General features: G+C 44.0%; 1 protein-coding gene across 2 annotated transcripts in view; it reads right to left on the bottom strand.

Annotated features, from left to right (window-relative positions):
• Window positions 1-241: 241 nt before the first annotated feature.
• Window positions 242-12981, bottom strand: part of AMER1 (APC membrane recruitment protein 1) — a 30316-nt gene continuing 17576 nt past the window's right edge. For both annotated transcript variants that reach the window (XM_084639061.1, XM_084639062.1), the window contains 2 exons: window positions 7257-10788; window positions 242-2537 (listed from right to left, as the gene is read on the bottom strand). In XM_084639061.1, coding sequence (XP_084495187.1) covers window positions 2472-2537; window positions 7257-10694 — 3504 coding nt within the window. In that variant the 5' untranslated portion in view covers window positions 10695-10788 and the 3' untranslated portion in view covers window positions 242-2471. The remainder of the gene's footprint in view (window positions 2538-7256; window positions 10789-12981) is intronic.

Genomic DNA, 12981 nt, shown 5'->3' with positions numbered 1-12981 from the left:
TCAATTATAGTTATTTTGCAGAGCTAATTTAATATGGCAGAGTAATCTGGCTGGGTACACTAAGTGTTTGAAAGTAGCCAAAGCAAGTTGGGCTCAGACCATTATTTTTTTAAAAAACACTCTTCCCAAACACTTTCCACTTTACTTTCAAAAGCCTTTTCCCCTTCAATCATAATACCAAAGAAACACACAGATCTTATTGAGCAATAAAACAAACAAAATACACCAATGAAAATGGGTGTCCTCTAAAAACCTGAAGTTTATTCATTAGAATTCAGTGAAAGAAACATTCATTTTAAAACACAGTAAATACATTTAAAAGTTTAATAACTAGTCGTGTCAAGGACAAAAAAGAAAACATGAAACAATTGGCTATCAAGAAAGGGGTAGGGGAGATGCCAGATGCCTTCCCTTGGCTCAAGCTGTGCAGAACATATAAGGGTTCCAGTCTGTAATGTTCTGAAGTTATAGGTGGAAACAGGTGACTTACTTCTGCCACATGCATGAAGGGGAGATTCTCTAGTGCCTTAAGCAGAACTGATGGAAGTTTCAAAAAGGTTGGTTTCTTTACAACTGACATGTGCCTCCCTCTATCCCTCAATTATCCTCTTTGCCCAAACAATCTTATCCATTTGTTTTTGTTTGCTTGCCAATAGAGTGACAAAATAGGAGTGGTGGGGACCGCAGAGAAAGAGGAACAAGCAATTTTCCATCTCAATGGAATGTCTAAGGACAAGGACTCTATAAAGAATGCATCGCAGTGAACTATCCGATAGTGGCAGGGAGATGGGGTGGATAACTGAATGGGTCTTTTCCCTTTCTAACTTCTAGAATAACACAGATCTGCAGGGAAAAGTGAGCTGCACTGCCTAAATACAGCTTAGCAGACACTACAAATAACTGCATAAGATTGAATACCTTCAGAATTAAGGCAGGGCAGGGGGAATCAGGGAATGTTAAAAGCAAGTGTGGGTCAAAATGCCCCAGGAATGTTAGCAGCACAGCCCTCCACCCAATTTGCATTTCAGTAACAGAAGCAAAACTCATAAAACAAAAACCACACACACAATAATGAACAGGAACACTGTCAGGTTAAGAGTCATTTAATTAAAGACACAAACCCCATGCACAGCCAAGTATCTCCACCTGCGTTGCCATCACTTTCAAATTTAAAACAAAACTCTACGTTCAGTGTTAATAATTTAACTTTCCACCACTTCATTTGCTTTTTGCTCAGCAGTGAACATAAATTTTGACTATTCACTCCCTGCTCCTAGCTCATTTCACTTTCTGGGCCTCATACTCCATGCCACTGTGCTTGGGTTGCAAATCCTGCAAGGTGGGGGAAGAGGAAATCAAACTTTGAAGTCTAAAAAAAAAAATCCCAAGCACATTAACAATGAAATTTCAGAACTTTGCTTACTCACAATGTTCCTTTAAACCATGACCAGCCACTAGGTAAACAATAGGGCCCTTAAAATTAGCATCATAGTTGCCACGGGTTGTAAAGATTTCCCTGGACAATGCTGAGAAGCAGCCAGGGTTCTGGTGATTGCTGAGGAATGAAGTTGGTGGTGGTGCTGAGGAGGCAGGAGAGTTAGGAAGAGCAGGAGCTAGGGTGAGGCAGTTGACTAGTCCCATTCTGGCTGGAGGCCCAGTGGAGGAGCAGCTCTGTATCATGCTGGGAACAGGTAATGCTCCACGCACTGTAAGGAAGCAGGGGATGTCACTCCTGCGGATGGGTTAGAATTAGTGGGGGGGCAGCACCCATTGCTCAGCCCAGCAGGAGGAACAGGGCCAGGGGGATGCAGTTGCCTCCTTCACTGCCTGGCCCAACAGTGACAGCCTCTTCCCCTTTGAGGAAACCTAACTGTGAGCACACCCCTGTTCTCTGCCTCCCGGCTGGAGGGAAGAAGGCTGCAGAAAACAAACAGCACTACTACTGCAGACTTGGCTAAGAGCCAGGACACCCACTCTTCAGGATGAACGTTCAGCCCCAGCCCAGCCCACACTGTTGTCAGCCACAGAACAGGAGCTTTGCCTTCGTTTTCCTGACAGCTTCACTGGCCCCACCATCTCCCCTCCCAGATGGGCAGGTCCTTAAAAGTACAGAACTCCCTTCCAGAGCTTATTTAGGTATCAAAAATGGCCACTGCTGGATAAAGTCAAAAACATTAAAAAACACACACAAAACCCCCACCATTGTTTTCTAGCTTTAAAAGACAGTCAGTGATTCTTTCAGAGAGGAGACAGAGACAGTCCACAGACTGGAATTAAAAACAAAGCTAAAAACAGCACTTGACAGATGAGACATTCTGGTGTCAGAAGATCTAAGTAGTGTCCACGGAACGTGTGGATGGCAGGAAGGGGGGCGGCTTCCGAGCTTCAGAATTAGCCCTCAGCATGCAGCAGAGAAGCGAGATGGTTTCTTCATCACACAGGTGGTGGCAGCAGCGATTGCCTTTTCTTCGTCAGCACTGTAAGCCACACCACGGCATCGTGATGCACGAGTAAAAGAAGAGTCCATAAAATTTCCCCTATGAATATAAAATGTAAAACTATACAAAAATAGATAAAATTGACCTCTCTCATATGTATAAAAAAAAATCCCAAATGCAATACAGAATTACTTGGTAGTCTGACCTGAATGTCAGTGGTTTAGACTGCATGTGCAATAGCCACAGTTAACCATGTAAGGGCAAGACATTTTGTGCAAATACCATGTGTACTGAAGTCCTGCTGTTTTTAATGCCTTGGCAGGACAATTGGCTGCTTCTGACAGTTAATTACGGACTCAGACACCACTTTCATTGAATACCTAGGCTAAAATTTTACAATTTGGATGCCTAACTTCCACCAGGTAAAGAGATGATTGCTTGATCCTGTAATATGATGAGCACTAACTGAGAAGTCAGACCATCCTTAGTTAGGTGCCTAACAGGAAGAACCCAGGTTGGAAGATTTTGGCCATGGACCTTAATTGCAATTTTATTTAAAAATGCTGTAAGTCAAGCAGGGTGAAAGAGCCAAACCCCACACCTCCCCAAAATCCCCACAACCAAGAAAAGCTTTTTGTGGTGTCAGAGTGCCCCAAAACCAGCAGAGGGTGTATCATTCCTTTGGTCAATCCCAATAGTTTTGGGGTTTTTTTAAAAAATGACACAGGTGTTTAACTTTTTTTTAAAAGCAGCTACTATGCATGCTTAGTAATCAACTGACAAGCTAGGAAATTAGAAGTTAAGGATAACTCTCCATCCTTAATCTGCCCCATTTTTGTAAAGATCTATTTTTGGGGGGCCACTGGGTGGGAGGGGGGAGAGAAATAAGGTTTGTAATTGAAACAGCTGGTGTTTCTACCATGAGGTTAGGAAGGCTCCCCTTAAAATAACGGGGCAGGAGAAAGACCAGTGACCTTACCCATACCATATGCTCTGGAGCTGAATGAAATTAGTGACACATGACTGGAGAAGTTGTAGTGGGTTCCCCGAGATCTCTGCTGAAGTAAGAACTTGCAATTCCATTGTCAATTTAATTCCTTTCCCTACCACAAAGCTCAAAATAAGCTGGAACTTGAAGTGAGCTTCTGAAACTTTTGGTTTTATTAATAAGCACTTAAGAAGTTACTTTTTGTCATTTCAAACCATCAGCTTTTTTAAATTAAAAAGTTATAGTCCAATTTTTTTAAAAGATTATTTCTACCAGAAGTTTTATCACCATGGAGGACTGGTCCTATTTTCCCCTCAATAGACAGGAGTTTTAGGAGCATTGTAGATTAAACCTCATAGTATTATGTCCCCTTCCCAGTTGTATTTTAAAAATTTAATTAGAATATTGAAAATTCTTATTTCTTAATGGGGCAGAATACTCCAATAACGCAGCAAATTAGCACTAAAATGCCTTAGAAATATATAATTTTATCAATTTTCTCTGTTGGAGTTCAAATCAAATTAAGAATTTATGAAAAAAATGGAAGAAAAACCTTTGGTATAAAGTCAGATTATCAAGTCCTAGCTGTATTGCCTTCACATTAGTTTATAGAAACAGTTTACAACAGGTCTTCCCATCACGTACCTACAGCCAAAATGCTTATTATTAGAGACATGCATTCGTAAGTGAACATTCTTTTTAGCACTGTCACATTTATGCTTCACCAAAACTTTGGCAAAGGCTGCACCATTTAAAAACAAAAAGCACAAAACAAAAATCCACACCCACAAGAGGTCTTTGGTGACATACTCAGAACAAAAACAAAAATTTAGCGTAAGAGACTTGCTCAGAGCAAGAGAGAGTGAATGTTACAAATACTTTTCTGTGGAGTAATGTCTTGGATCACGCTGGAAACATTTTGTTTCTGAATGGCAGTAGGTAGAAACAGATCTGAGTTACGAAGTTGGGATCTGGACTCAGCCAGATCTAGTAAGTCCTAGTAGAGATTTTGATGATTAGTGCACCTAGACCTTCATTTAGGACAGTACTTAAACATATACTTATGCCCCACTGAAGTCAAAGGGACTTAAGCTCATGCTAAATAGGGATTTATTCCTGAATCAGGAAAGGAGGTTCTGCCAGTGAGTTTGAAGCCAACAGGGCTCTTTTTGTCCGCTATCTCTTAGGCTTTTCATAGGATTAAGTCAGACTGACACACCAAGATCAGAAATTCAGTGCAATGATGAATAAACTCTCAATTACTGATGGCGGGGTTTCACTGTAACTAAGAGCAGAATTTGTTCTATGCAATCCTTCCTACACCCCTCTAGAGGGTTGCATGATTGCAAGGGAGAAGAATGTAGCACAACGTGCCCTACGTGGTAACATTCGCACAGTGTTACCAATGCAATAATACTGAGGAAAGGAGTGTTAATCCAGAAATGGATGTTCTTGATCTTGAGTTCCTTTTTTTTTTTTTTTTTTTTTTAAAGTGAATTGCCAAACAAAAAGCAAGCATGTTTTTGCCCTTTGCTGCTCTATGTGAATGTATAAAGACAGCATCTTATATTCTCTTTTCCACTGAAGTATCAGAGCCCCGCTTCTCTTTCTTTGCTGGAGGCATCAGCATTTCATACCTTGGCAACACTGTAAATACAGTGACAGTGGAGAAACCTGGTTACAATTCAGATGTTTGCTAATCCACTTCGGAACATGGCTCCAAAAGTGTATTATAGATGGGTCTTTCAGCCTGGGTATACAAAACCATTAAGCTCCAGTCTACACTACAAATTGGAAACATATTTGTAATTGGGTTATGGGATAAGAGTTGTAGCCTGGTTATCTGATATGACTGGAATTTATGCACATTTCAGAATCAGTATTAGCTGGGGAGAGTATGTGAGAAAAAGATACATGTGGGACATCACTGTTTAGATCTTCCACAGATTTTGCCAAAAGGAGGCAGAAAGAGGAGGACCTGATATTTCTAGTTTAAAATTTTGCAATTTTATTTTTAAACCATTGAGAAAGTCTCTCTGCATCACAAACAAACAAACAAAAAAAAAACCAGGAAAGGGCAATTTTTTTAGTGCACTGTAGTCCACCAGGAACCAGATTAAGTCCAAGAATATAAACCTTGACTGAGGCATGGAGAGACTCAGCAAGACCCAGTTAAGAGGAAAAGATCTATATAAGAGACTGAAATCATGTATTTAAGACTGACAAGGACAAAGGAGTTTCCTTGGGTGAAGACATGTGCTCTGCTCCAATAGCCCGAAACAGGTGCTTTCAAGAGCTTTGTCAATGCAAACAGCCCTCTCTCAAGAGTAAAGTGCATCTCCGCAGCTTGCTACTTCCTCCATCTCCCCTGCAAGGTGTGGGAGCAAAAGGGTGGCACTATGTCCAGCTGTTTCCTCCAGATGGGAGAAAGAAATTGTGAAGCCTAATTTAGGCTGCATTACATCCTGTATTCCAATTAACAGAATACTTTGCTCGTATGAATTTATGCAAAGAAAATAAAAATCCAAAACACAAAACTTCCTTTTGAAGAAACGTATCAACATCTGCAACTTAACAGCTACAGGTGTGATCCAATTTAGCTTACATAAAAGATATTAATCATGTCCCATGTCTTAGGGAGCTGGGGCAAAGCACATAAGAAAAATATTTCATCTGAACATGATATACCATGAAGTTTGATCACTCCAAAGAAATAAGGGTATTGTTGACATTCTATTCTTAAAGGGACACCATCAACATGCAGGTTGCTTTTTTTTTTTTTTTTTTTGGAGAGGGGGTGTAAATAAAGTGAATTAAAAACAGAGCTGGTTAGAAAGCTCCCTTCCCACTGCTACACACAACGGAAAACATCTTTTTGACCAAAATGAAAACCTACAGGAAAGTTCTTGGTTTGGTTTGAAATGTTTCCCTTTTTGAATGATTTTTGCTTTGGTGGGGAGAAACATGATATGCATATGCCATACTCTCTCTCACTTCTCCAGTGGGAAGGTGCGGTGATGAGAGAAAGTGGAGAAAACATTCCAAAATTTGTCAAAAAGAAGCTTCACAGAAAGTAAATAGTAACAAAAAGCTTTCATTCCTTTTGAATATTGCTCTAATTGTTAAATAGTTTCAGGTACTGCACCTGTCTCAAGTCCCCTGCCAATCTGTAGTTTTACATCCACTTTTTCCTGTTTTTTCCCATGTCACGGTGTGAAAGTTCCACATAAATGGGGGGAAATGACCACACACATGAAACCACAAATCTGAGTATGTATCAAGTGTTGCCAAATTCACAAATCAAACACATTGGGAAGATATTTATCTATCATCCCTCTTATGGTACAGCTACAGCCATTTTGTGTTAAAAACATTCAGAGTTATGATTTTTGGCAGTTGATGGTGTTCCTTTAAATAGATCAGCAGAAAACTAGCCTGAACAGGGAGTCTATTTCCAGGAGATTTTATTCCAAGAGCAACTGCACTATGTATTGATACTCACTCTGCACAGTTTATTATAGTCAACAGAGTGGTGGTTCACACTGACAAACACTGGTGCCTCAAGCATTAGTCTACGCTAGGAGGTGGCCTACACAAAACCACAACAGAGCACCCACAGCAGTGCAGAACATCAGCAGCATTGTGAGTGACTACATACTGCACCCAGCTGCAACTGCAAGAAAGAAGAGTTAATCTTTGTTGGACCAATTCTAAATGAAAACCACACACTGAAGTATATCTTCCCTCTCCCGCCACCCCACCCCTCCCTGAAAGTTAACCCTTGGCTGCCCCCCCCACCCCTCCAGTATTAGCTATTTGGCTACCATTACATTCACTGTAGTGCTTTGACAGCTAACGGGCAGCGTGTTCCCATGTACGAGTCCCCCTTTCAGCAGGTCTGTACTGGAGCTTCCATAACGTTCAGCAAAGCAATCTGAGGGTTTTAAGGTCTCAGTGCCATCGTGAAACTGGAACGTTCCTTGTGTAATGCCAGCAAGTTTGCACTTTGCTGATTTATCAGGGGACTGCGTGAAAGCGAAGCTCTGAGGTAAGTCAGCCCCTTTTTCTCCCAAAGATAGCACGCAAGCCAGTTTTTTGGCCATATTTTCTCTAGGATACCTGTAGGAGCTAGACACCTCTTGGGCCTCTCTTGTATCAGTCTGCAGAGGTAAATTGGATGGTCTGACCACATGTCTAGGCGTCTGAAGCATTAGATTACTGGCCCCAGTATCCTGGGGCATCCTGTCCGGAGTCTCCCTGGCATTGCTCCATCCAAGGGACATGTAAGGGGAATCCACTTCTGACTGCTCAGATGTATCCCAGCTGCCTTTGACAACGGCAGCCCTTGCAGTCAGAGTACAGCTCCACGGTTTCTCTCCCCCTGAGGAAAGCTCGGCTTTGTACTCCACATGCTGCAACCCTGGCCAGGTAAGTACCCCATCAGCTTCTCCTCCTTCGGAAGGAGACAGCTGAATGCTCTCCTTGCTTCTGCTCACCCTGGGGACAGAGTCCTTCTTGCCACTGTCCCATTTAGACCAGAGCTGACAAGGCTTAAGGCCATTCTTGGAGAGAGGCATATCTGCAAGCTCCAACTCCAAGCTCTCTGTGTCAAGTGACCTGCTTCTTCTGTTGATAGAGAGCGGTGCTGGCAGGGAGGGGTTCAAGCCATGCAGGCGCAAATGACGGGGAAGGCTGCCAACACCCCAGTTACAGCTCTGGAAAGAGTCTTGGGGATACCCCAGGAACATTCGTTCATCACATTCGGCAAAGGACTCCTTTTGCACATAGCTGTCATCAAAGGCCTCAAAGGATGCAGCAATGTCCTCGTCAGCGTTCATCTCCAGATGCTGCTCACATTCTCCCTCGCCTTCCTGCTCCACATCCACTATGTCAAAAGTGACCATGGTTGGAAGGACAGAAAGGTTCTGAGTGAAGGAAGAACCTGAATCAGAGCTACCAAGGCTTTCAGAGAGGCTGGAGAAGAGAGTGCCGCTGCTAGTGAACTCAACCAGCGCCTGAGAGAAGTTAACAGCCTGCTCGGGTTCACATTCACTTTCTGTCTGGGGTTCCCTGAGGCAGTTTTCCATTCTGCTGTGGTGTTCATTTTGCAAACAGCTATCGGGGTCATGTGTTCTGTAGCTGGGATAGGTCACAGTCACAGTTTTGGCTGGGACTAAGCTACGTAGTTCCCCAAACACTGCATGATCCAAATCAGAATCAAACACAGAGTTGTTTTTCATGAGCTGAATAAGGCAACTTCCTTGGGCTTTTTGGCCATTGTAATACTTTTCTGGACACAGTGTCCCTTGAAAGTCCCTCCACTCAGGCTTTTCCAGTCCAGACACTGAAATCCCAGCATCTACATTTCTGCTCAAAACTGGAGAAGCAACTTGCTCACTACCAAGGCAACTCTGATTTTTGCCAATCAATTTGGCTGCTCTAGTATTACATTCAATGTATTGCTTGTCTCTGGGACATTTCTCTTTGCTGGGGACGTCCAGCTGTTTTGCAACTGGTTCCCTCTGAAGCTCCCAATACAGCAGCTGTTTCTGAATAGCAGCCAGCCTCTCTTCCTCAGTCTCCATCACTCCACTGCTCTGCCCCATCATCTGAATAAGGTTCTTTTCAGCAGGGACAGCAAAGTCTAAGAAATGGCTGAAGATCTCTGGATGAGATGCTTTGCTCTCAAATAAGGATTCGTCCCCGAGAGAGGGGCTCATCAGGGTGTCATCGGGCTCATAAAACTCATAAAGTGCATCACCACTGTAACTGTCTCTTGGGAGACGGTCCTTCTTGATTTCCCCAAGTTCATCCTCTGGCCCCGGTGTGGTAGAGTCATAATAACCCTCATCGCTATTGGGAGCAGATTCTTGCTGGTCACTGGGCGGCGTTAAGAGCTCTACATCATCCATCACACCTCCAGCGTACAGATGGGCCACCTCCTCATGCAAGCCGCAAGTCTCCAGCTTGCTATTCACTCCCAGCAGCTTGGGACTGTTTATGGGCTGAGGCAGCTTGGTTTCGTAGCGGCTGTCCACCTCGGTGGTGCCCTCCCACAGCTGCTGGAGGTACTCCTCTATCTCCTCCGGCGTGGCCATCTCCTCCCCTCCTCCCTGGTAAGTGACAAGGCATGAGCTTCTCTTGGCAGCATCTCTACTGCGCTCTATGGAAATCGTGCTCTCAGCAATACTGTCGATGTCTGGCTCAGCAATTATGTCTCCACACCCAGTGAGGGAATCAAAACTTTTAAGGGAAGTAACATCTCCAAAGATCAAGCTGAGCTGGTCTCCAGAGTGTACTGAAGGGGGGTCATTGTCTGGGTAGTCAGGATGGTGTGCTTCAGGGAGGCCATCACAGGGTGAGCCGGCACAGACAATAGTCTCTGCGTCCAATTTCACATCTAGAATATTGTCTTTGCCCACAGGCACCATTGCTGCATCTCCTTCCGAGCTACTTTGAGCAGCCACGAGCCAGTCGGTGTTTTCTCCAAGGTTGGTCGTTGTGTTCAGTGAGCAATTACCATCCAAGCTCCCTGTGCATGGTGCGGGGAAAGGGGTGCCTCCTGGACTCTCCTCCTCAGAGGCTCGCTGCGTTTCAGCCCCCGCCCCTTGAGTCTTCTTGGCTTGCTCTCCATCCCCGCAATCAGCGGCCCACTCCACTTTCTCAGACTCAGCAGCTTTGTTCTTTCTGTGGCGCCGGATGCTGTTGAAAAGCCCCTTCAGCCCTTTTTTGGGTCTAGGGAAGGACAACGATTTGTCTCCATTGGGCTTTTTCTCAAAGCCCTCGGCACTCCCCAGGGGAGAGCTCTCCTGCCTGCCAAACTCAAATTTGATGCTGGCATCTGTTGCCAAGTGAGCGCTCTGAGAGCTTGGCAGCTGGCGAGGATGCGAGTCCATCCCTCCATTCAAGGGGCTGTCCAACTGCAACCTCCCTTTCCCATCCTCATACCCAACGTCGCTGATCCCATCGTGCGTCTTACTTTTACTGAGACCCTTTTTGGAGGCTCCCTTCCCTTGGCCTTTATTTTTTCCTCCAAAGAAGCTTGGCAGGGTGCATATGCTCCTCTTCCCCCCAAAGAGCTTGAAGGCAGTTTTCTTCAGCTTGCCAGGGGGTGCCTGCTCCACAGCCGCAACAGAAGCATCGCTCCATTCAGGCAGCCGGTCACCTACTCTGCTCTCCTCCTGCTTCTGGTCTCCTCCCTCAACTTGCCTGCAGATGACAGATGGAGAGCTGGTTCCAACGGCATCCTCTGTACAGCACGTTTCCATGGCAGCTGTTACAGCCAGGTATATTTAGCTGGAAATAAAGACTTTGGTAGCAGAGTCTTCTTCAGGGCGTGTGGACCAAAGCATCATGATTGATCTAAAAGGAAGAAAGAAAGAGACATGAGAAACCATTAATGGTTTGCTTGGAATCACTTGAGTGGGTGAAACAAGGCAAAGAGGTCAGGCACATTCATGACCACAGCTGGGACACTAACTAGTGAGACCTCTATAACTCACTCTATAGGTTAGTTCTTTTTATCATCTCTCCTCTCAATAATGACTGGGGTTTGAACTTAATGCTGGTTTCCAGACTGCTAGTTTGTTAAGCCTCCATTTTATCCTCAAGGCAGAAGTACCACTTCCTCAGTATAAACACTTCCCATATGGAGAGACAGATTTGCTTTCTCTGGCTCACTGTGGTTGTGTGAGACAACATGTGTTGTGGCCACATCTCCAGAGTACTGGACTAAGACCCACCAAACTCACTGCACTGACTTTAGTCACTACGAACTTTCCAGTATTAGTTAGCCCCCGTGATCTCAGCGCCTTTCTGCTTTTAAAGTGTCAGATACAATTCAATTCTCCGAAACATTCCCTATCAACATTTTGCACTTAACACTTAAATACAACCAATTTAAAGAACAAGCACTAAAATGACAGTAAAAAGAAAAGGAGTACTTATGGCACCTTAGAGACTAACCAATTTATTTGAGCATAAGCTTTCGTGAGCTACAGCTCACTTCATCGGATGCATACTGTGGAAAGTGTAGAAGATCTTTTTATATACACACAAAGCATGAAAAAATACCTCCTCCCACCCCACTCTCATGCTTTGTGAGTATATAAAAAGATCTTCTACACTTTCCACAGTATGCATCCGATGAAGTGAGCTGTAGCTCACGAAAGCTTATGCTCAAATAAATTGGTTAGTCTCTAAGGTGCCACAAGTACTCCTTTTCTTTTTGCAAATACAGACTAACATGGCTATTACTCTGAAACCTAAAATGACAGTGTTTCTCTGAATAAAGAGAGAGTGATTTTTATTTGCACTAGATTTCACTTGTCTTTAAACATCTTTCAGGAAAGCTAGAATTAAAAACCAGTTCAGTACAAAAACCTCCCTGATCAGATTATCTCAGAAACACCAGAGATGGAGGCTTTAATCTGATGCTGGCTCGACGTGAACAAAATAAAAATATTTCTTTTTGGCATTGGGCAAGAACGGGCGGGGGGAAGAGAAAGAATAAATCCAGTGAAAATTGTTATGCACTGCTGGGTTTTTATGCTTGTAGCTTAGATTTTTCTGGTCTGAGGCCCCCACCGAATTTAAACAAAGACCCTGTTTGAGGAAAACACCCCCCCCCCCCAAATCATGGGCCTCCTAACACCCATGACTTGAGGGCAAATCCTGAAAATGAAGGATTTTTCTTGAATCTCTGGGGGACCGGGCAGTCACTGGAGGAGCAAGAAAGCAGCATTTTTATTGGCTTCTATTATTAATAAAAGCCTTGGCGTTCATCCTGCTCACTAAAATTAATGGCTAAGAAGCAGATGGGGCAGGTTGTAATTGTATTAAAGTGATGGTTACGAGAACATTGCAAAACCGAGTGATGCGCAGGTAGCGATCTGAAAACTGCATGCAGCCTCCCCTCCCCTGCTACAGACGGTTGTGCTGCAGAGACAGCGTGTCTGGTAGCTAAGCATGCACACAGAAAGAAAGCAAAGGAGGGCACTTTGCCATGCCATAACTGGCTCTGCACCATACAACTCGTGAGTTTAGTACAGTATTAGAGCTTGAGACTGGGAATTAGGAGCTATTTCTAGCTCTGCTGTTGATTTGCTGTGTGATCTCAGGCAAGTCAACCACGGTGTTCCTCAGTTTCACCCTTCCGGGGGGCAAGGGAAAAAAAATACTGACCTGCCTCACTAACCGGCTAATTTCACTGGTGTGTATAATGGCCTATTGAAGCATTCACTTGTGACATACACAGTACCCAAGTTCCATTGTAGGAGTTCCCTTGTTGCTTTGCAAACGTACTTAAGTCATTGGTAAATCTGATTAAACAACATTATTGAGATGCACAATAGTATGCTTTGGCCATCCCTCCTGTTAACTCCAACCATGCTAGGGAGCGCGCATTTAGCAAAGCAGGAAGGAGAAGGGAGGAATGAAACTTAGGGTACGCCTACAGTGGCAGAGTTACATCGCCGGCAGTTACAGCGCCGCTCAAAGAGCGCTGAAGGGAAACCGCTGTTGCGTGTTCACACTGCCAGCTGCCTGCACAATAGC

Source organism: Lepidochelys olivacea, assembly GCF_965140295.1.
Source record: "Lepidochelys olivacea isolate rLepOli2 genome assembly, chromosome: 9".
Classification (NCBI taxonomy): Eukaryota; Metazoa; Chordata; order Testudines; family Cheloniidae; genus Lepidochelys; species Lepidochelys olivacea.
The sequence above is the reverse complement of the archived record's forward strand: the minus strand, read 5'-3'. Positions and strand labels throughout refer to the sequence as shown.